At 37.2% G+C, this 24,774-nt stretch overlaps 1 protein-coding gene across 16 annotated transcripts in view; it reads left to right on the forward strand.

The window, feature by feature from the left end:
• The window catches only part of CADPS2 (calcium dependent secretion activator 2), a 522,703-nt gene that overhangs the window by 255,227 nt on the left and 242,702 nt on the right, over positions 1–24,774 (forward strand). For all 16 annotated transcript variants that reach the window (XM_029924158.1, XM_029924180.1, XM_029924174.1 and 13 more), the window contains exon 7: positions 7,704–7,815. In XM_029924158.1, the coding sequence (XP_029780018.1) occupies positions 7,704–7,815 (112 nt within the window). The remainder of the gene's footprint in view (positions 1–7,703; positions 7,816–24,774) is intronic.

The raw sequence follows: 24,774 nt of genomic DNA on the forward strand, positions 1-24,774 counted from the left end.
CTAAGTAAAGACTCTTTAGGCTTTTAGTCAAAATACAACACTATAAATCAAATTGCTTGAACTTGACTATCTATATTTTAAAACTATACAGTAAAAAAAAAGCCCTGAAAGAGTTAAATAGAAAATAACCAGCTGTGGCAATAGTTGCCATATATATATATATATATATCAGAAAAAGCAAATGCCTTTATCTTAGTTCTTTTTTTAAAATCAAATGAATGTCTAGTAGATAGCCTAATGTAATAGATAAATGGACAATGATAATAAAAAAAATCATAAAAGAAATTTAGATGACTAATAAACAGAAAGTGCTTGATCTCAGAAGAAATTTTTAAAAGTGCTGTTTAGAAAGCCTGCTCAATTCTGTGTGATTGGATTTATTATGTATATTTATGAGTTTACGTGTCTTTCTCCCCTACCAGTCTGAGCTCATCTAGAACAGGATCTGTTTTCCTGATGTCTTTTTTTTTTTTTTAATGCCTACCCTTTCCCAGTGCCAGCCCCACAGCTGAATGGTACAAGGATGGAGGGATGGACAGATGTAATAATTTTTAAAATTACATATGCCCTCTTCTTCAGTGCTGCTCATAGATAAGGAATGTGGATTGAGGCTTCTTTTAAGTTTTATCTTCTATCATCATGTATGGATTATATGTTCAAAATAACAATTTTGAATTAAGAGATTTGAATGATTTTTGATAACTGTTGCAGTGTTGATGACTTTCAATGTACTTTGAAACAAATATGCTGATACTCTTTGAGAATCCTTTTAGGCCACATTTTAAACCTAGTTCTCCAGATGCTCTAAGATGCATGCGAAGTATCCAGCTGTTAATAACACAGGCAAGGTGTTCTATATTACAGTATAACGCACATAATATATATTACAGTATATAATAAAATTATAATCTATTATAGTATGTTCCAAGAGAATGGGGGCTTCGGTTGACACCGGAGCGCTGTCTGAAATTGTACTCAGTATGGTTTTTGAGAGAATAAGGGCCCCAGATTGTTCTGTGTACTTTTCTGTTTCCACGTTACATCACACCTGGCCTTTTATCTCCTTCATAGCCATCATTTTAAGTAGCAGCAAAATATTCCACTGTGTGCCACATAATTTACATAACCTTCCCTAAATATTAGATATTTAAGTTGCTTGCTTTTGCTCTTATACACGGTGCTGTAGTGACCATGTTCCTGCTAATCGTCTTTTCAGTACTCATGATTATATTGCTAGGGAAAATTCCTAGAAATAGCTTTACTAGATGACTAGACATGTACATATATTTTGGCTCCTCATGTGAATTTCCAGTATACTTATTAGCAAATACATAATTAACATCAGTTCCTTCTGTTGGTATGTGAACTGCCCTGTGTTTCCATAGCCAGGAAGTCCTGCTGACCCTGTAAAGATTCTTTGTAGATATTTTATCCTTTTGAAGATTTACATTGGAAGTCTGAATCCTCATAAATAATACATTCATGGAAGGAGGAAAAGGCAATGTATTTTGAGTCAAAGCAAATTGACAGCAAGGGTAATGTAGTCTTTTATCACAGAATACAGAGAAAATAGTAGGAAGATCATAACCGGTGTTAATTCCTGAAAGTGTTTAAACATGCCAGTTAAATAGAAAACAAGGAAACATCTTGGTGAATATTGAAAATATTTGCCTATTCTTTCCTCCTCCCACTACCCTTTGGAGGGGGGAGTGGGGAGTAGAAAGGACGACTTTGGTTTTTAACTCATTTACTATAGAATTCATAAGCATTTTCTAACTACATATATCTTTTAATGTTTACTTCTTATAAGAGAAAATCTCAGGTCACCTGGGTGGCTCAGTTGGTTGAACGTCTGACTTCAGCTCAGGGCCTGATCTTACTGTTGGTGAGTTTGAACCCCTCATCTGTCTCTGTGCTGACAGCTGGGATCCTGGAGATTGCTTTGGATTCTGTGTCTCCCTCTCTCTCTGCCCCTCTCCCACTGGTGATCGATCGATTGATCTCTCTCTCTCTCTCTCTCTCTCTCTCAAAAACAAACACTAAAAAATGAAAAAAAAATTATCAGGGGATGCCAGTTTGTTTGTGTTCTGGAATATCGGGAGTTATGAGGACTATTAAGTGCCACTATACATTTATACACCCCTTTAAAATTGCACATTTTTGTCAAATATCATAAAAGCATAGTCCTCTGCTATTGCAGTTAGGATCTGCCAGTGTCCTTGTGCCTTTGCTTATCTCTGCCTGAAAACCTATTATTTAATGTTCAGTTATTTCACAGGAGCTGGCCGTTAATAGTCCATGCCCTTGAATCAGGTGGTCCAGAGCTTGTTAGGTAGATACATTCTTATGGAGTGCCTTACCAGGGTCTGTGATCTTCCTATTTCCTGCTTTCATTGGCTTAGGTTTTGAATGGATATCCTGAATTGCTTTCCAAGTTCTAGAATACTAGTGGCTTCCTATAAACCTTAGCTCTTTGTTTTCTAATAAATTCCTAGGTATACTTGCAATATGTTGATGAGATTTCTCATGTGACTTCTCCAAGCATGTTTTGTTTATTATCATTCCTGGCATAGTGTTCACTAATTTTATACAAGTATAATGGTAGAAAAGTAATCATGGCCTTCAGATTGTAAAAGATAAGCACTTCATATTCAAAGGCCATGGTTACTATTAAATCTTTTACATCACCAAATAGGATACCAAAAGTAGACAAAAAGATAAAGGGAAATTGTCAAAGTCCCTAGGTTAGTGGGAGATTATAATATTTCTACCTTTATTCATATAAAGGACACCAAAAAATCATTAATGAAAAAATAGATTTACACAGTTAACAAGCTTGGTATAATGGCCAAATATACAACATTGTACCCACAGTGGAAAATACTTTGCATTTTGCATGGAAGAGTTAAACACACAAACACATATATACCTACATATTTTGGAATATATAAAAGCTAGTTTCAATTATTTCAAAAGATTAATATCCTACAAGTTCTATTGTAGAACGTAATGCAATAAGCATAGGGCTGTTCAGGGAAAGGAAAACTACAAACACCTATAAACAGCTGAATAATAAAAATAATGTCAGTTTGGGGATGCTATACTGAAAGTAATTAAGGGTAGTTTATAGACTGAAATGTTTACAGGCTAAGCTTGAATGCTTAGAGTAACAGAAAGGCTTAAAATTAACAAACCATGCATTCAAGTTAAAAATGTAGAACAACTAACACTAATAAATTAAGATAAAATACAGAAGAAAAGGGATTTAATGAAATAGAAAACAAGCATGTAGTGAGGAAGATCATCAAAGTCCAGCAGTGGGTAATTTGAAAAGAATAAGACAAATGTCAACCTTAAAAATGGAAAAAAAAATAAAAAACCCAATAAGATGAGGAGTGAGAAAAGATACATAACTACAGATACCATAGATGCAAACATAAGAGGAGTTTTACAACTTGGTGCAAATACCTTAAATTTACTTAAGTTTATTGATTTTGGGGGTGTGGGGCCTGCACGGGGGAGGGATGGGGGAGGGGTGGGCAGAATCCCAAGTAGACTCCATGCCCAGCACAGAGCCTGACTTGGAGCTTGATCCTGCTACCATGAGATCAAGATCTGAGCCAAAATCAAGTCGGCTACTTAACCAGCTGAGCCACCCAAATGCCCTTACACAAAAACTTTTGAAAAATATGGATGAAATAACTTTTTCAAATAATATATCAAAATTGGCTTAAATAGAAAACTGGAGTAGTTTTATAACTATAACCTGTGAAGAAATAGAATCAGCATCAATATCTTCCCACTAGATATTCTAGTATAGAAACACTGGACCCAAACAGCTTAATGGATAAATTCCAAGAACAGATAATTCTCATTTTTCACAAACTCTTCCAAATAATAAAAATGTGGCAATTTTCAACTCCTTCATTAAAACTAGCATAACAAACACAGACAGGAAAATAGATGAATGTAAATCTATAGTCTGGTCTCATTGATGAAAATAATACAAAATGCTAAACTACAGCATCCTGAATCTCTGGGTTTGTTTTTTTTTTTTAAAGATAGGAAATTAGGTTTATCTCTGAAAAGCAGGAAAATGGATCCATATAAACCACTGCAATTACTGATCATTTCAGTAAGTACAGGCAAAAGTTTAATAGAACATTCATTTCTGGACTACAGATAGGTAAGACCTATACCATATATATATATATATATATATATATATATATATATATATATATATATATACACACACACACACACACAGATATACATATACACACATATCTGATATATGATATATATCTATATTACCATCCATAAAACATATTGCATCTAGGATAGAAAATCCAGAAATGAATTCTATACAAGATCCATAGGAGGTGGGCCCCTGGGTGGCTCAGACAGTTAAGCCTCTGACTTCAGCTCAGGTCACGATCTCCCAAATTGTGAGTTCGAGCCCCACATTGGGCTTTCTCTTATCAGCCCAGAGATCACATCAGATCCTCTGTCCTCCTCTCCCTCTGTCCCTCTGTCCCCTCCCCTCATTCTCAAATAAATAAACTTCAAAAAAAATCCATAGGAGGATATATAAAATCTAGGATATAACTAATGTCCATGATGTATATCTATGTCTGATATGTGTATAAAAGGCCTATATTCTGATTTATTTCTGGGTATATGATGAACTAGAAACAGAAGAGAATTTACTTTACCCATCAAAGACCAATTACAAGACATCTGGAGCAATGCTTTAGATACTCCCTTTAAAAAGAAATCCAAAGACAGTTATTAATATAGAATCCAGAATCCTAGCTACTCTGGTGGCATGTAGTTGGGATGAGAGGAAGATGTGACCAGGGCAGGGCATAAAGAGGACTTTTCTGATATACTGGTATACTCTCCATCGTAACCTGGGTGGTGGGAATGCTGATTTTTATTCTTTAAACTGCATCTCATTTTTAGACACTTGATGTCTAATTTACAGAGTAACTGTTTTTTAGTAGATGAGAGAGGTCTATTGAATAAAGATTGAAGATGTATGGGTGGAATAATTTTCCCTTCTTGTAGGTTCTTTGGCTGGTCTAATGTCAACATAAAACAGATTAACAAAAACTAGGTTGCCTGGGTGACTCAGTAAGGTAACTGTCTGACTTAATGATTTCAGCTTAGGTCTTAATCTCATGGTCATGGGATCAAGCTCCAAGTTAGACTCTGTGCTGGGCATGGAATCGACTCAGGATTCTCTCTATCTCTCTTTCTTTCCCTTTGCCCCTCCCCTACTCTCAAACATAAAAAAAAAAAAATCCAGAAAAACAAATTAAATTTATATGTATATGAAATATGAGGCTCAAAAGAAGTGATCTCTTAGACAAACAATAAGTTGGTGAAAACCTGACAGTCAAGGAAGTTTGGGTTTGGGAATAGTAAATTAGTAAGGAAGTAATAAGGTTTGTTCATACAACCTCCTTGGCCCTAACTGCTATCTCTAGTAATAAGGAAGTCTTCTGCCTTCCAGTTCGGATGGTGGGGGAAGGTACCTTTCACATAGGAGATTTATTTTCTGCTTTGAGGGGGACAAAGGAAGAGTCAGTTTCCTTGTTACACCTGTTTTTTAATTAACTTTAATTCAAGGTAATATGCCAAAATAGCATATATTGGAGTGTCCTGTCCTGAACCCCATCAAAGAATAGTTGTTGAAGATCTCAGCTTATGAAGGATCTGAGGTGCAAGGCAGTTTCGGGGAGGTTCATGGGAACATGAGTGAGCATGGTTCTTTACATATGCATTGTTGTTTATTTGTCTTATTCTAGCAGCGGAAATGGCAGTGCTTTTCCCTTCGTGTATCATCCTTGGGCAGGGGCCATGCTGGTCTTCTCTATACATGCTGCCCGAGAGAGCACGGGTTTCCCTTCTTGTAAAGTGGCAGAGAGATGGGGCTAAAAGATGAAATTCATGAAGTCTTCCAGTGCTGGGTCATGTGGGCATCTGTATTTTTCTCTTTGGAGAATTGGATGTTGCAGTCGATGAAAGATTACATACCATCATAGAAAACAGTATAAGTACTTTCAAAGGATTTTGACATGAGAGGGAAGAAAAGAAAAGATTTTTATGAAGAGAATTAGTTTAAAAGATGAGCAAATGCTGCATCAAACTGTTAGGCGGTGTCTGCCTGGTTACTACAGATCTTTGATTTCAACTGTAAGAAAATGTCTCCAAGTGTTAGTTGTCTAAATTTAACCACATGACACCAAGACCATTATGTCATGGGAAATTACTCCAGAGTTGTCATCTGAGTTCAAGTTCAAGCCTTAAGATCCTACACACTAAATTGAGAATTTTTCTCTATTCCCTTATTTTGATTCTGAATCTATTTTTATTGTTAGTCTTTATTTAGCTCTACTTCACCTCAGGCCATCTTAATACTATGAAATGGCGAAAAAAGGTTCTTTGCTAACCCCTTTCTAGAAGTCTAAAATAAAAATTAAGCTGCCTTTGCATTCTAATTGAATCTCTCTTTTCCCTCTGGCATATGACTTTAATTTCAGAGGAACAAATTGTAGCTAGATACTAGTTTCTGCGGTCACGGAGACGGCCGCTGCCTTACTGTACACATATGACAGTATAATCGCTGTTGTGGTAGGGAAGGAAGACATCACAGTTATTCCATTTTTATTAGACTTTTCTCCATTTTTTATTTCCCAAGCTTTCTGAATATGACTTATAAAATTAAAGTTTAGATAATGCCTTGAAAATGGTAAATTTGTTTTTTTTAACATAAGATGAGAAAGTCCGTACTTTTAACATGGTGATTTATTTGTAGCAGGAATCCTTATTGTGTTAAATCTCACTTTAGTGTGTTTTTCTCAATGGCATTTTCGTCATGCTGGGCTGCATCTCATGCCTGTGATCTCAGAGTTATGAGCAAGAGTGATAAGATTTTTTAATATCAGGTGCATGCCAGTTGACTTTGTAAGCACACTAGGATGAATTGGTGTGTGGTAAAGCTGAGATGCTATTAATTAAAAGATAAGCCAAGAAAAATGTTATTTTGTTATGATGATTTGAAAAGCCAGATGTCGACAGACTTACTCCGTTCCTAGGAGAGTATATTTGGAAATTAACTGCAAAATACTCATATTTTTATAATGCTTCCTTATTTCCTTTTGACAGGAGCTCTTAAAAATCATCAGGTAATAGATTTGAAGTAATTACTTCCACTTTTTAAAATATAAAATATTTAGTAAAGAGTTCCCAAAAAGTTATGGGATAGTCTTTAGCGTGCAAAAAAAAAAAATAGTTTTCTGTGAAACTACCTCTTATATAAGCACATTTTTAGCAGTTTCCTCCAGGCATCTGTAAAAATGGGGCTATAATTTGTATTTGAATATAAAATAATATATTTTAGTAGCTACATACATAATACTTTACCTTAAATTCTGTCGCACATTGTGTTGTATACTCTAATGCGGTACTTTTTGGAGCAGCTTTGCAATTATTATAAGCTGCTAAGCTGTAAAACTTGCTGTTACTTTTCTCCTTGACTCTGCCATCTGTCAGAAACAAAAGCAAAGATAAAAATCTCATTGAGCCACAAAAGATTCTGTATTGCTTACTGGGCCTTCTAAGGAGATACATCTGTCTAGAAAAAAAAAAAATAATGCTTCATTTTAAAGAAAATCTTTGTTCCTTAATTGCAGATGGGGAACTCAAGGTGATTTCACCACCACCCATCCTCGGCCTGTGGTCAAAGTGAAACTCTTCACAGAGAGCACTGGGGTCCTGGCCCTTGAAGATAAAGAACTGGGAAGGGTGAGTTGTGATCAGCCCTGTGTGTTTGAGGTCACACAATTTTTACTTGTGATTCACAGTTAAGGTGTACCAATATGTAGTGTGTGAACTTTCTGTTCGTAATCTACATAAGGTAATTTATTTGTAATTTTTCTTTGTCCCGGATTATAGCTTTAATCTATTAAAGGTAATTGTCAATAACAGAAAGTACTGTAGTAGGCTTTGGGTATATAAAGGTTTCATATAAGATCAGAGTCAGGGACCCATTTTTTTATACATGCATTGCTCACTGGGTATTTATGGCACAAGGCAACTTGTTCTATTGGGTGAAAGGTAATTGTCATTTAAACATTGCTGTCCATGGGTTAAAAGCAGCATCTTGATATTTAAAATCCATCTGTTTAGGTCCATTATAATTAGACTAATTACAGAATATCTAAGGGTGTTTCTCTCTTATCCTTTCCTGTTTTCCCTTGTGAGAAGGTCTTTTTCACAGATCTTTTAACTCTGGATTTTTTTTTTTTTTTGCTATACTCACTTCATACTTAGAATATGTCTATCCCCTAATTCCAGGGATCTTTCCATGGATCTTTCCACCTGTTTCTGGCAGTGCATTAAGTTAAGGGTAGATATGTGATCTTAACACCTCTCTGTGTCTCATTTTTAAAGTAGATGGGCTCCAATAAGTAGGCCATAAAGTTATTTTCCCTAAGGTCAATTTCTCTTACCTAGACCTGAAGACTAAAGTCATAGGTATTGTCCAGAGATTAAAGCCTTCAGAAATCTTACAAGAAATTTTCTGGTAATGATGGACAGCTTCTGTGGATGGTAGATGTTGAAGGGTACTAGGATCATTGGGTATATTGAAAAATTTTTCCCCAAAGTTGGGCTTTTGACTCATTTCAAACCTTTATCCTCTTGTGTGTCCTTTACCTGATGAGAGTTTTCCATTTCTAGGGGTTTTGTTAATCTGTACCCACACTCGAGAAATTGAGAACCTACATTCATATTCCAGGTTTCCTCTTCTGTGTCCTTGTGGTGTGGATCTGTTAAGACCAAAGAGCTAAGCCGCACATTCGTTCACTCATGTGCTTTCATGTTTGTGCACTTGCTCACTCAGCAAAGGCAGACAGGTAGCATGACCCTACAGAAGTGCTCTGGAGCCTGCGTATGAGCTGGTGGATTTATGAGGCAGGGTTTTGATAAGCTATTCTTAATTTTATCGTATTTCCTTAGTATGACAATTTTTCACATTCAGATAGCAGCCATTTTAAGTCTAATGCTGCAGTGTAATTCTTGACATATTTTTAATTAATTTCTTAACTGACCATATACATTTTTAAGCAGGTTTTAAGTTGGGTATGTAAGTGGTATGCTTCCCAGTCTGCCGTGTATCTGAGAAAGGCCTCGTGCTCCTTTGCTCCCTTCATACAAGACAGTTTTTCTTTCCATACAAGAGTTTCTCACCCTCCGCGCTATTGGTATTTTGAACATGAAAGTGCTTTGCTGTTAGGAGCTTTTCTGTACGCTTTGTATTTAGCAGCATCCCTGGCCTCTGGTCAGATGCTGGTAGTTGGCCCGGCCTTAAGTCAAGACGGTCAAACATGTCTCTAGACTTTGCTAAATGTCCCCTGGGAGGTGTGCCAAATCACCCCTCTTTAGAGAGCCTTCAGACTCCCCTAATGATCTGAGTAGGTTCCATGTTTATAAATATTTATGTGTCAATAACTTCCAATTTAAAGTTTTTCTTTCTTGGAGCTTCAGATTTGTATATCCAACCTGTATATTTAGTATTTCTAAGTTGCATTTAACAGTGATCTCCAATTAAATATTTCTAAAATAGAGCTTATGATTAGCACCCCCATAAAGTTTTCCATTGAGGCTGTTTTTAAGTTAGTGACCCTGACATCTACTTTGTTTCTCTTCCTTTACCTTAATACTTCGTCTGTGTGCAAGTTCTGTCAGCTTTCCCTAAATTTATTCTGAATGTGTCCACATCTTAATTCCTCCTCTACCCTAATTCAGGACACCATCCTTCCTTGCTGCTAATAGTCTCCGTACTACTTTCCCATTTGTCATGTTGTCCCCTCGGATTAGCTTTCACACCTCAGCCATTATGATCTATTTAAAATTCAAAACAAATCACATCACTCTGCCCTTAAAAATCTTCCAGTGTCTTCTTATTTCTTTGGAATAAAAATCAGACTCCTCAGGGTGCCTGGGTGGCTCAGTCAGTTAAGTGTCCAACTTCGACTCAGGTCATTATCTCAGGGTTCATGAGTTCAAGCCCCATGTCGGGCTCTGTTCTGACAGCTCAGAGCCTGGAACCTGCTTCGGATTCTGCATCTCACTCCTCCTCTGCCCCTCCCCTGCTCACGCTCTCTCTCTGTCAAAAATAAACATTACAAAAATTTACTAAAATTCAGACTCCACACCATAGTGTAGCATGCCCAAGAGTGGTTCCCAAGGTGGGACCCTGGATCTGTGACAGCAGTACCTGGATGACTGTTAGAAATGCAGATTCTCGGGCCTCACACTAGACCTGCTGGTCCAGAAACTCTGAAGGTGGGATGCCGCAGTGTTTTAGAGGGGCCTCTTGGTAATCTGGGGACACACTAACATGGAAGAATCCTGCTCTCCATGAACTGATCTCTAAGTCTCCTGTTAGAACCATCTTGCTTACTGACCTCTTTCCTTCGTACGTGACTTTCTTCCTTTCCTCAAACACACCCGATTCATTTCTTCTTTAAACTTTGGGTCTTTAGATGTGTTGAAGTTTGAGCCTGTGCATGTACCCATTAGTAGAAACTGGTGATTAGGGCACCTGGGTAGCTCAGTTGGTTGAGTGTCCAACTCTTGATTTCAGCTCAGGTCATGATCCCAGGGTGGATCAAGCCCGGTGTTGGGCTCTGTGCTGAGTGTGGAGCCTGCATAAGATATTCATATTCTCTCTCGCTCGCTCGCTCCCTCCCTCCCTCCCCCTCACACTGTCTCTCACTCTCTAAAATAAAAGAGTAACTGATGGTCATCTCTGAGTGTTAGAGCTACTAGTAATGCTTGCTATATATTTATCTACTTTTATACTGGGAAGCAGGAACACTTGTCTTTTGGTTGGTTGAGGATGATTCCAAGAAGGAATGTTCTGAGCATTTCTCAGGAGCTAGCAGTATGCATACAGTGTCACTAACAGTGATACAAATAGTGTCACTTGCTGGTTGAGAACTAGTAAGTCCTAAGGATAAGAGAAAATCTGCTCTAGCATATAGTTTTGTAAAATGATAGTTCAAATTTAAGTAGGCTTTAGGCAGCTGAAGGTTATGTTCTTTGGGATGTACTTGGCATGCAGATTTTGTTTGTAGATGGCAGGTGCAAGTACCTATTTATAGAAATGGAGGTGGCATATGGAGATTTCTCATCTGAATTGGTGGCCAAGCCTCTATCAGATGCCTTAGGGAATACCTGGAGGCAGAACAGGGAATTTTTCATATTATGGGCTTGTCCTAGTGAGCAAGCAGTTGACTAGTCAGGCACCCAGAAGTATATATTTCACCAGTGATGCTCTGATAGTACTTTATGACAGCTACACTTTTGGTGAGCACCGTATAATGTAGAGACGTGTCAAATCACTGTGTTTGTACACCTAAAACTAATGTAATATTATGTGTCAGCTCTGCCTAAATAAAAATATTTAAGATGATTTCTGTCCTGGAAACTTTTAAAGCAAGGCTTACTTAACACAGCCACCTAAAAATCTAAATTACTTTCAGGACATCTATTTGTGAACAACGGAGTTTCCATTGAGTCCTTCAGAATGAATATTTGAACTCCTTGGTAACTTTTTAACTTGCTGAATGGTGTTCCTTAGTACAAAATGAATATTTGAGGTTTCCACCCAAGTAATGTTTTAGTTTTAGAAGTGTTGCTATCAAGGCATTCTCACAGTTGTTAGAAAAAGAGCCTACTTCGTGTCTGCTCATGCACTGAGTTCATGATACCACACCATCAGTATACACAGGACCCTGGTTCTTCTGCCCCCATGAGGCTGGAGACTCCTCCAAATCAGAGAAGCTGCCTTCCTTTCCAGTGGAGCCAGTGCCTCTTCTAATTTGATTAACTATTTTAAGATAGCAAAAGACTAACAGTTTGCTTACCTCTTAGATAGACATTTTGAGAGTAGTTATATTTTTGAAATTAAGGTTTCATGTATTTTTCTCACTTTTTTCTATTTGACTATCTTGTAGTTAACATTTCTCAACATGGAGATATTCATACCTAATAATTCAAAATGACAGTCATGTTTGTTTTATGAATACAAATACTATAAGGAAACAGCAGCTGGTGGTTAATTTCAGATGCATTTTAAATATTAAGATAAATTAGAATTGCTGAAATGATGACTTCATTACATTGAACTGTTGTTATCTTTCAGGCAGCTTGTAATGTCTTAATTTAGCAACCAAAAATTGCTTATATATTTGCCTTTTTTATTGAGTTGTTTCTCTTGTTTGCTGTATGAAGCATCAAACGAGATCTATCTGAAGAGTGATCAGAATATGCACAATGTTTACTTGTTTTTGAAACTTGACGAGAGAGAAGTAAGTGACTGAGTGGTATGTTAAGGTAGAGACCGAAATACGGTGTTAAGAGTTCTAATTAACTGGTCAGTCTAATATTTTCTTTCTTGCCCCTCTTGTTTTTCCAGAGTATTTCCTTTTTAGGTTTTCTCATTTGTGTGGCTTTGGTCGAATTAAATTTTCTAACTTCTCTGTTAATGCTGAAACTTCCAGCAGCTACATTAATTATTAATGCCAAATACCATATTTAATTGGAAATCTCATATGTAACTGGTTAGAACCCATAGACTTAAATTTTTTTTAATGTTTTTTATTTCTTTTTGAGAGACAGAGACACCACAAGCAAGGGAGAGTCAGAGAGAGAGGGAGACACAGAATCCAAAGCAGGCTCCAGGCTCTGAGCTAGCTGTCAGCACAAAGCCCAATGCGGGGCTTGAACCCACAAACCATGGGATCATGACCTGAGCTGAAGCCAGAAGCTGGATGCTTAACTGACTGAGCCACCCAGGTGCCCCTAGAACCCATAGACTTAAAAAAACACTTTTTTTAATGTTTATTCATTTATGAGAGAGAGAGAGAGCGCGCGCGCACGTGCGCAAGCAGGGGAGGGGCAGAGAGAGAGGGAGACACAGACTTCAAAGCAGCTCCAGGCTCTGAGCTGTCAGCACAGAGCCCAACACGGGGCTCGAACCCCATAGACCGTGAGATCATGACCTGAACTGAAGTTGGCCGCTTGACCACCTGAGCCAGCCAAGTGCCCTTAGAACTCAGAGATTTTAAACATTTGTCTAATTGCCTAGTTTACTAAACACAGTTGTCACAGAACTTCTCATTTCAGCATACAACGTAAGTTAGGAGTAGACTGCACATGGTTTGAATAACCATCCTAAGTTTTCAAAAATAAATATACAGTTAAATTCATAAAAATCACTTTAGGCCTTGCCTTCACTCAGTCAAAATTTATATTTGAAGATTAAAAAAAAGTTTTCAGCATTATATGAATTTGATTCATCCACATAGGAATCAAGCATTAGAGAAGCTGCTAGCAAAATCATAATATGTATTTTTCTTCACTTTGAAAGTGAAATTTAATATCCAGTTTTATTGCTATCGCCAGACTGGATGGCTGCTACCGTGGCCGGCAAATTAACGCCACCTACTGCAAAATGGAATGGAGACTCATTTGCATTTCATATGCCTAATTCAACTCACCCTATACTGTGGACTTTAATTTTTGTAGTGTTAGCAGGCATGGTAGCTTCCCTGAAACTAAAATTCACAGAAAAGGTCGCCTTCCTCCTCTAGTTCTTTCACAAAGCCATTCCTCCCAGGCCTCTGCTGTCCTGTCTCAGGAGCCAGGCCGGTGACAAGCAGGACCACAGACCGGTGCAAGGCCACTGATAATTCACAGAGAGTGTAAATTCTTTCTAAATGTTTTTTTCTAACTGCAGTTAATTATGTCTGCTCACTAATTGCATGCTGTGAAGAGTAAGGGAAGACTTCTCATTCAGAGTCTGACTTTGAAGGAAAGGCGCCTTTGATCACATGCATCAGTTGTTAGTGACTCTGCCTCAGACCTTCTCTAAGGAGTTGGCTAGAATCTTCTCGGTAGAGGTAAAGGAAAGCATTTTCTTACTTTCTCACATTCCAAGAGGGCAAACAGGTTTAAACAGCCATCCTCCATGGTGGGGCCATGTGGGTGATTTTATTAGCAGAAGTTGATGGCTCACTTTCCTCATAGTAATTATACATATACACTGTAATTATCTCTTGTTTCTGATGAGTGTGGTGTTATTCCCTTATGGTTTTCATTTGCTCTCCTCTACCAGTTAATATTAATCATGTTGAACATTTTTTTCCATGTTTGTCCTCCATACATCCTCTTGATCTATACATCTTCTTTGATGAATCTGTTCAAATAGCTTCCCAATATTTAATTGGGCTGCTTATTGCTCTTGAGTTCAGAAAGACTATAATAAATTGTTTACACTTTCTTTATCAGATATATTTGTGAATATTCTCCTAGTATTTAGTTTGTATTCTGTTCATGGTGTGTTTCCAAGAGTAGGAGTTTTGGGGCGCCTGAGTAGCTCAGTCAGTTGAGCATCCAACTTCAGCTCAGGTCATGATCTCATGGTTTGTGAGTTTGAGCCTCACATCGGGCTCTGTGCTGACAGCTCAGAGCCTGGAGCCTGCTTCGGATTCTGTGTCTCCTTCTCTCTCCTCTGTCTTTCAAAAATGTGTAAAAAAATTTAAAAACAAAAGAGCAGGAGTCTTTAACTGTGATGAGTGAAATATCTATAGCTATGTACACTGTTCTGTTATATGAATACCTGGTCTGAGTGTCATTTATTTATTAGGCAGTGCAGGTGCAAGTGGGGAGAAGAGCAGAGGCTCCTCAGGTAGGCTCCACACTCAGTGTAGAGCTCGACGCCATGACTGGGATCATGACCTAAGCTGAAATCAGGAGTCGAACACTCAACTGACTGAGCCACCCAGATGCCCCACTAGTACCATATATTGAAAAAAACTTTCCTCGCTGGCTTTCCTTAGCACTTTTATTGAAAATCAACTGTATATGTATCCACTAGTCTAGTCTGTTCCATTAATCTGTTTTCCTTTCTTGATGCCAGCAGTGTGCTGCTCTGATTATTTTAGCTTTCTCATAAGTCTGTCACAGCAAGTACTCATAGTTCTTTGACTTTGCTCTTTTCGTTCTTGATTTCCCCAGTTTTGTCTATTCTAATAGTTCTGTGCCCTCTGAACTTTAAAATCAGGTTGTAACTTTCAACAAGAAAACACTCAGTGTTATTTTGACTATAATTTCATTGTATCTGTAGGTCAGTTTGGGGATTCATCAATGGTGCTGGGTCTTTTGACCCATGGATATAGTGATGTATCTGTCCCTTTATTTAGGTCTTACATCATTCCTCACAGCAAGGTCTTAGAGTTTTCAGTGTATCGGTCTTGCATTTCTTTTGTCTGATCTGTCACTTGACTGTTTCAAATTTTTGATGCTATTCTAAATGGCATTGTTTTGTTTCAATTTTTAAATTAGGTACTACTAGTATATTGAAATACAGATGACTTTTGGTACTGATCTTCTGTTCCGCAGTGTCGCTCAACTCACTAGTTACAGTAACATTTTGTAGACTGTATTTTTAGACAATAGTGTCTATGGAAAAACAGTTTTACCTTTCTAATCTAGATAGTTTTTCTTTTTGTTGCCATATTGTCCTTACTAGAATCTACAATACAGTGTTAAATCAAAGTGGTGAAAAGGGACATCCTTGTCTTGTTCTCAATTTTGGAGGGGGAAGGCATTTAGTCTTGCAACATTAAGTATAATATTGGCTGTAATTTTTTCTGGTAGATTCCATTCATCAAGTTGATAAAGTTCCTTCTAATTTTTTATTTATTTGGGCTCTGATCTTTATTATTTCATTTATTTACCTTGGGTTTAATTTATAATACTTTTTTTATTAAAAGTTGAAGGCATTGACATTGATTTGAGAAAAATCTTTTTTTTTAAATAGACATTTAGTGCTATAGAGGCACATTCCCTAATTATTGCTTTCATAGCATCCTACAAATTTTTTTTTCATTTTTGTCCTTTTAGAAATAGTGTTTTGATTTCTTTCTTTGAATACAGGTTATTAAGCATTGTGCTATTTAGTTTCCCCATATTTTAGAGTTTTTTAGAGTTCTGTTGTTGATTCTATTTGACGTCTATTATGGTTAGAGAGTATACTTCTAGATCTTTAATCCTTTTAAAATTTCCTGAGGCTTATTTTATCACACAATCTAGTGGACTTCCATGTGCATTTGTTAAGACTGTATTCTTCCATTGTCTAAAAGGGTGTTTCATAGAAATCAGATAGTTGAAGTTACTCAGATCTTCCATGTACTTACTGATTTTCTATTTACTTTTTTTAAACAATATTTGAGAGATTGATACTAATCTCTGAGTTTAATTTTGGATCTGTCATATTTTGTTTCTTCTATCTGAAAGATCTGTTGCTAGGTGCAAAAATATTAAGGATCTCTGTATTTTTTTTAATTAACTGACTTCTTTGTCATCATGAAAGAACTTTCCTTATCCCTCATAATATACGTTGCTTTAAAATCTCCTTTATTTTAGGGGTGCCTGAGTGGCTAAGTCAGATAAGTATCTGATTCTTGATCTCAGCTCAGGGTTGTGAGGTCAAGCCCTGCATTGATTTCCACACTGGGCATGAAGCCTACTAAAAAGTAATAACAATAAAATAAATAAATAAAACCTACTTTATCTTAGCCATCCCAGATTTTTTAAAACCAGTGGTAGCATATCATGTCTTTTTCCATCCTTTAATGTACTTCTTTACATTTAAAATTCATTTATTTAAGGGGTGCCCAGCTGGCTCAGTTAGTGGAGAATGTGACTCTTTTTTTTTTTTTTTAATGTTTTTTAAATTTCCTTTTGAGAGATAGAGACAGGCAGAGCATGAATAAGGGAAGGGCAGAGAGAGAGGTAGACACAGAATGGAAACAGGTTCAGGGCTCTGAGCTGTCAACACAGAGCCTGATGTGGGGCTTGAACTCATGGATTGCAAGATCATGACCTGAGCCGAAGTCAGATGCTTAACTGACTGAGCTACCTAGGTGCCCCAAGAATGTGACTCTTGATCCTGGGATTGTGAGCTTGAGCCCCATATTGGGTATAGAAATTATTTAAATAAAATATTTTTAAAAATAAAATATATTTAAGCAATGTATAATTGTCTTTTTTTTTTTTAGTCAATCTGGTAGTCTTTCAGAGTATTTTAACTATATTTTATTACAATTTTTGATATAGTTAAGTTTAAATATTTCAGTATTTGTTCGTTTCTCCTGTCATCTATTCCCTTTTTTCTTTAGACCGAATTAAAAAAAATTTTTTAATGTGTTTTATTTATTCTTGAGAGACAGAGACAGTGCAATCAGGGGAGGGTCAGAGAGAGAGGGAGATACAGAATCTGAAGACAGGCTCCAGGCTCTGAGCTAGCTGTCAGCACAGAGCCTGACGTAGGGCTCGAACCCATGAACCACGAGATCGTGACCTGAGCCGAAGCCGCATGCTTAACCAACTGAGCCACCCAGGCGCCCCCTAGACTGAATTTTTAAGAAGTATTTATTCATTTTTGAGAGAGCATGAGCAGGGCAGAGGCACACAGGAGGAGAGAGGATCCGAAGGTAGGCTCTGAGCTGACAGCAGCAAGCCCAACGTGGGGCTCGAACTCCTGAACCATGAGATCATGACCTGAGCCAAAGTCGGATGCTCAACTGACTGAGTCACCCAGGCACCCCAAATAATTGTATATTTAAAGGTTCCATTTTTTATCAATCACTTATTCTAGGTGTTGCTTTAAATCATCATAGTCTAAATTCAAGTGATATTATAACACTAGTATAGTGTAAGAACCTTACAATAGTGTATCTCCATTTCCAATGAAGGTGAGGCTAAGGACAAGATTGTCATTTCACCAACATCTAACAGCATCTGACCTATAATACATGTGCAGGAAATGTTAGGAAGATGAATGAACAAATGATCTCTTGAACTTTGCCTGATTCAGTTTCATTTCTCATACCAAAAATGATTGTAGACAGTAGAATGACTCACTTTGTTTGAATGCCTGAGCTTCAAGTGATAACTGAAACAACAATTGCAGAATAATGGAGGGTTTGGATCCTACAGGAAGAGTGAGGTTCTAGTATAGTCGAGCTACCTCTTCATAATCCATGGAAGATCCTGAGATCCATTACTAACCTCTTCTTACAGTTGCTGCATTAAGAAAAGAAGTTCCTATGCATCTTGAACATACCCATAACCTCTTGAGAATATTCACCATCATGGTCTTTAGCATCGATGCCGAAAAGCTAAGACTTTTGTTCCCTACTAGTTATTATCTGTAGTGTGTGAATCAAAATCAAAATAAATTCTTTTAAGTAAAAGGTGCAAGATTCAAATTGGTTCTTGAGCGCCTGAAGCTGAAAATTTAAAACCTTCCAGAAGACATGGATTCTGGTATTGGTTCTGCCATCGTAGCCATGGGGACAAGTGGACAGGTCATTCAACTTCTCCTTCTCTTCCTTAATCTTTATCTTCCACCGTGCTGCCATCTTACTATATATTGAATATGAATCAAATATATTTAAGGAGGCAGCTGAAGTTATCCATGTTTAGACAGTCTGTAATTTCCTCCTTCCCATCCTACTGTCCTATATTCTGGATTAACAAATAAAATTGACATGGCTCTAAAAATCCTTACAGTATCTAATAACCACAGTGAGAACAAAGCTACATGAGCTATTATAATGTTTGTGAAACAATTAAGGGAATAATTTATTGGATTGGGGAGGTGGAGGTAACATTGCAAGTGTCCATTGTTATCCTGAAGTAATTTCCTTAGGTATTCATTTAACTTCAGTGTCAAATTATTTACATAACCAGAGCAATGCCTGTCTTTTAAGGGTGATGTGAGAATTAATTTAAATTTCACAAAGCACTTTGAGGCACTCAGTTGAAAGGTTCTTTATAAATGCCAGGCATTATTATAACCAGCCTAGTAAAAAGAAACAGGATAAAGCTACTCATGCAGTGTCCTCTAATAGGAACTGTATTGGGTAGGGAAATATAAAGGTTACTGCTATTCATAATTTATGGTTGAGGGGAATAGATCAAGAATAATAATGACACTTTTCTATCCAGTTGAGTCTTGAAAAACACAGATATAACAGTGATGGAATATATTGCTCTATCCAAGGAGAAGTATGAAATTGATACCTTACAAGCAATAGAAGTGATATAGGAAGATGAATAAAGGCCAGTATCTTTAATTGAGTCATAAAAATATAGTGACAGCCTTAACTATGTCTTTCAGAATCTTCAAGAAAGACTTTGTAATGGAAGAAATGATTCTTGATCATTTGGGTATATAGAACTTGAAATTTGCTAGAAATAATAAGCAGATGGTCTTCATTATAGTAACCAAAATAATCAGCCTCATTGTTAGGCACTTAAAAATTCGTGTGATAAGTCAAAACTTTAACACAAAGAAAAAAACTTTTCAAAAGATTTCGGATAAGCAGGATGCTTCAAGAATGTGAGAGATAATCACACAAATACCTCTTGTTAATCAGACAAAGCTACTGATTGAAATCTGTGTGTAAAAATATCTTTGAATCACACTTGGCAGAAGAAATTTAAAAGATAAATTTAGAGTTCTTTTAAAATCAGCATTTAGTGTTTTTATAATCAAATTTCAGCCTTTATTGTCTGTATTAGTTTCATATTAGTTTCACTTTAACAAATTATCAAAAACAGCACAAATTTATTGTATTACAGTTGTGGAGGTCAGAAGACCAAAATGAATCTCAGTTAGCTAAAATCAACATTTTGGTAGTGTTGAGTTCCTTTCCCAAGGATCTAAAGCAGAATGTAACTTATTTTTACTTTTTCAGCTTCTGGAGACTGCTTGCACTCCTTGGCTCATGCCCCCCCCCATACCAGAGCCATCAAATGGCTAATTTGAGTGCTTCTCACATCACATGGCTCCAACACCTGCTTTTCTACCTTCCTCTTCCATAACTATGAATTCTATTTTTTTATTTTTTAGTTTATTTACTTGAGAGAGAGCAAGCAAGCAAGTGGGGGAGGGGCAGAGAGAGGGAGACAGAGAATCCTAAGCAGGTTCCATACGGTCAGCACAAAGCCCGACCTGGGGCTTGAACTCACGAATCATGAGCTCTTGATCTGAGCCAAGACCACGAGTTGAACGCTTAACCACCTGAGCCACCCAGGTGCCCCTAAGAACTCTTATAGTTGTGTGGGGCCCACCTGGATAACCTAGGATTATCTTCCTATTTAAAGGCCGGCTAGTTAGCAATCTGTAATTCCATCTGCTATTTCAGTTCCCTTTTGCCTTAGAAGAGAGCATATTCACAGGTTCGGGGATCGGGTCATAGGCATCTTTGGGAAACTTACTCTACCTATCACAGTCCAGGAATGGAAAATGAGAGTTACTTGAATTTTTACAGACTGGCAAGTAAATGGCATACAAATTCTGACATTGACTACAGTCCTTTTCTGTGTTGACAGTGCTTTAGTTGGCAAGCCTTTTTCTTTTTCCACGTCAGTGAAATATCAATTTTAGGTTTTCATTTTTGTTTCCAGTTTCTCTATGCATCCATCCATCCATCCAGTTAGGCACCCAACAAATGCTTGGTAAGTATCTACTACAGTATTTGAAGGCAGGGGACCATGGTTAAGAATGGTTTAATTGAAGATACTGGTTTAAATTAACCTATAAACCACAGATGAGCTACTTTACCACACATTAGCTTTTGCCTTCAGGGAGCAGAGTCTGCTGAATGCGTTCTAAGAAACTCTTCACATAATCGTTCATTATTAAGTAGGGATTTCAGAAAAGATTTAGAAGAATTTCTATACTTTTGGTTTTTCTTTTCCATACCCTCTCCCCAGCCCCCATCATGCAAATAACAAAGTTTTTCATCTCTGCCTTTTAACAAATTAATGTCAAGGAAAAGTATTTAATCAAGATGATAAGATTTCTTTTACTGTTTTATCTATCTATCTATCTATCAAAAAAAAAAAAGGCCTTATTGAAAAAGCACTGTGTAAAAGGAAGCAGTTGTGTGGTTTTGTCAGGTCAAGTGCACATTTGGTAAGGGGTTGGGAGTTTGATCAGTTCCATATTGTAAATTCCAGGATTCTTTCCAACTTTAAAAATAAAGGGAACTGGATTTAGCCCACAGACAATAAGGTTGACAGAAGACTTAATGCTAATCTTTCAGTATACAAAAGAGCATTGTGTTAGTGAGAATGAGCAGGTGTTCTTTGTTTCAACTAAGTAGGACAGGAAGCAGGATATTAAATGGAAGGGAAAATAATTTAGACAAAGCAACCTCATGTGTATTAAAACACTGGAAAGTGTTACTAAGAAGGATGTAGATTTCTCTCAGAAAAATCTTCCGATTTATCTTCTCTATGCACTGAAAATACATAAAGGCTCTCAATATTGGAGAGTATATATTCTAGTTATTAACATGTGCTAAATAAAAATTGATTGATATGAACTAAATTCAGTTACTCTTTCTCTCAAGGTCACAGAGCTCTCAGGAAGGTACTTGAGAGGTTCACAAGGAATAGTCATTGTGAATCTTAGCTAACGTATAAAATCTCTGTCATTTGAAGGAGAACAATAGAAAAATGTCAACTGAATCTGAAAATAAAGTTTTCTTATCGAGACAGCTCTACATATCTGAGGAGATGCTCCCTTGCACATGTCCTTAAACAGCTGTGTCTCAATGACATCTGATTGTCCACATAAAGGATTGGGGGTGGGTTGCAAAGAGGAAAGAGAGGGAGAGAATCCCAAGCAGTCTCCATGCCCAGCATGAGCTGGACGCAGGGCCGATCACACAGTGGTGAGATCATGACCTAAGCCGAAATCAAGTGTCGAATGCTCAGCCAACTGAGCTGTTGAGGCTTCCCTCAGAAAAAGGATGTTTAATCACAATTGAAACATGATTCCAGCTAATAGCATTTTCACTGCCACCTCACGGTCTTTTCAAGGTGTATTTCTAAGGCCAGATCATCTCTTAGTTGAGCGTTAGGACACCTCACCACACAGTGAGTTACATGACTCCATCTGGGATGCATACACATGGACAGAGGGGATTTTCCTTCCTCCAGTGTATTCAAATTTGATTGTCATTCCCTGGCTTAAAAGCATCTTTTAAATGCATGTTGTGGGATAACCTGTAAACTCCTTAGCAAAACATAATGCTTTGCAGACTCTCTGTAGTCTTCCTTTCTGGTCTCATCTGTTGCACAACTTCCCATTGCCTTACCCTCTTCACCTGACCTAGCTTTATTCCCCCTGTCTTGGCCAGCAGTGCTTTTCTAGGCGAAGTGACCTTGCCTGACTTGCCCTAACTTGATCCCTTAGGAGTCAGGTGAGGTCTTTTTCTGTTCCTTCGATAGATTTTTGTCATTAAAACTATTGCATTCTGGCCTCACATAACTTGCTGAGATCTGGAGTGATTTGTCTGTTAAACCCAGCAATACCCTTTCTGTTTTCACTGTGCTTACCCTCTCAATTGTCTTTTGACACTGATGGCTACTTCCTACTCCCTGAAACACTGTCGAACTTAAATGTAGTGCATCACCTTCTGGTTTTTCTCGTTACTTGACCTCTGGTCTCAATTCTGTAGTTCTCTTCCTAATTCTCAAAAGTTCTTCACAGGATTCTTCCTTATGTACATTTTTGACTATTATTGACTGTATTTTTTTCTGCTGTACTTTTATCTCTGTCATTTATTTTATAACTGGAAGTTTGTACCTCTTAATCTCCTTCATTTATGCTGCACATATGCCCATCTACCTCCCGCCAGCAACCACCAATTTTCTGTATTTTAGAGTCTGGGTTTTTTCTGTTTCTCGGTTTGTTTTTTAGATTCCACATATAAGTGAAATCATATGGGCATTTGCCTTTCTCTAACTTATTTCACGTAACATAATACCTTTTCAGTCCATCCGTGTTGTTTCAAATGGGAAGAAAGACCCCATTCTTTGTTATGATTGCATAACATTGCATGCATGTACTGCATCTTCATCTGTTGATGGCCAGTTGGGTTGCTTTCATATCTTGGTATTGTAAATGATGCAGCAAGAAATGTAGGGGCATGTATATCTTCTTGAATGAGTGTTTTTGTTTTGGCTTAGTTCCAACAGCCTCATGTCTTTGTCTTAGTTTCTCCCTCATGTCTTGCCTTGTAATCCTTATGTGTTCTTTTAGACTCCCAAATGGAAATAATTCCTCTATGCAGGCTGTTCTGATTCCTTCCAGATTTGCTGGTTGTACCCATCTTTGAGCTAGAATTGTACCAACTATGTGTCTCTATTTTACTTTAAGACGAAAATGCAATTATTGTGGTCATGTACTCTTGTTTCCTCCTCTAAGCTAACAGATATGTATAGGAAAAAACAGTGGATTGCTTGTCTAGCCCCAAGGCCTGTCTAGCCCTCTCGAGTTCTTCTAGGCTTTTTTCCCTTAATTTTTACATTTTTCAGACGTTATTGAAATCATTTAGAAGGCTTTAAGTGGATAGATCAGAGTTCAAATAATGTGGTATGTACATAAATGTATAGGACTTTGCTTTAACTAAGGTATTTTAATTAGGAAAGTAATGTAAGATGTCAGCTTGTACAAATATGTTAGAAGAGAGAGACTGTCAGCTCCTGTTACTCTAAATGTTATACATATGTTTATATTTACACTTCATTCTTAATTTTTTTCCTGTATATTAAATTTGAAAAAATTTTAAACAAAGCCTAAGAAATTGTGTTTTCATTACACCTCAGCAAACATGGCAAATAATGTTGACATTTTATTATGAAGAAGATACATTGGCTTTATATTTAAGATAAGGAATCATAAAATGTGTGTGCTATGCTAAGTGACATTTCAAGTGTTGGTGACAAAAATAAACGAGAAGAAGCATAAATGTGTATAGAAAAGTTCAGAGAAATGAATAGCAAAGAATAGACTAGTTTGCTAGATAGTAGAAGAACCTAACTGTTTTGTACGGAGCAATAATTTAATTTAGATACGAACCTGGAATATAACGGAATTCTTAATAAATTTTTATATCTGTCAATTATTTTAATTGTACCAAGTCCTTTTTATTAAAAATTGAAGTCTATTTTTAAAAATTTTAAGATTTATTTTTGAGAGAGAGAGAGAGATAGAATGTGAGTGGGGAAAGGGCAGAGAAAGAGGTAAACACAGAATCCAAAGCAGGCTCCAGGCTCTGAGCTGTCAGCACAGAGCCCAATGTGGGGCTTGAACTTGCAAGCGGTGAGCTCATGATCTGAGCTGAAGTCAAGTGCTTAACCGACTGAGCCATCTAGGCAACCCAAGTTTATTTTTGAGAGAGAGCTTGAGATGGGGAGGGGCAGAAAGAGAATGAGGGAGAGAATCCAAAGCAGGCTTCATGCTGTCAGCACAGAGCCCAACATGGGGCTCAAACCCAGGAAACCATGATATCATGACCTGAGCCAAAACCAAGAGTCAGCTGCTTAACTGACTAAACCACCAGGCACCCCCGTACCCTGTCATTTTCAAGTAGAATAGCTTATCTTAAAATTTTTAAGTGCTTATCTGTGAAAGAAGACAAATGAAGCAAAACTGTGTTGATGTTCTACTTCGGATACTATGAAATGCTGTGACAAACATTTTACTCATTCAAAACAGTAGTACGTGTAGAACAGTTTACTGTGGGCATTACTGATAGCTGGAGTAGATTTCCTCCATGTGGTGATTAAGGGCTCTAGTTTCTTCCATTTTATGGCTCTCATTTC

This window comes from Suricata suricatta, chromosome 2 (assembly GCF_006229205.1).
Source record: "Suricata suricatta isolate VVHF042 chromosome 2, meerkat_22Aug2017_6uvM2_HiC, whole genome shotgun sequence".
Lineage (NCBI taxonomy): Eukaryota > Metazoa > Chordata > Mammalia > Carnivora > Herpestidae > Suricata > Suricata suricatta.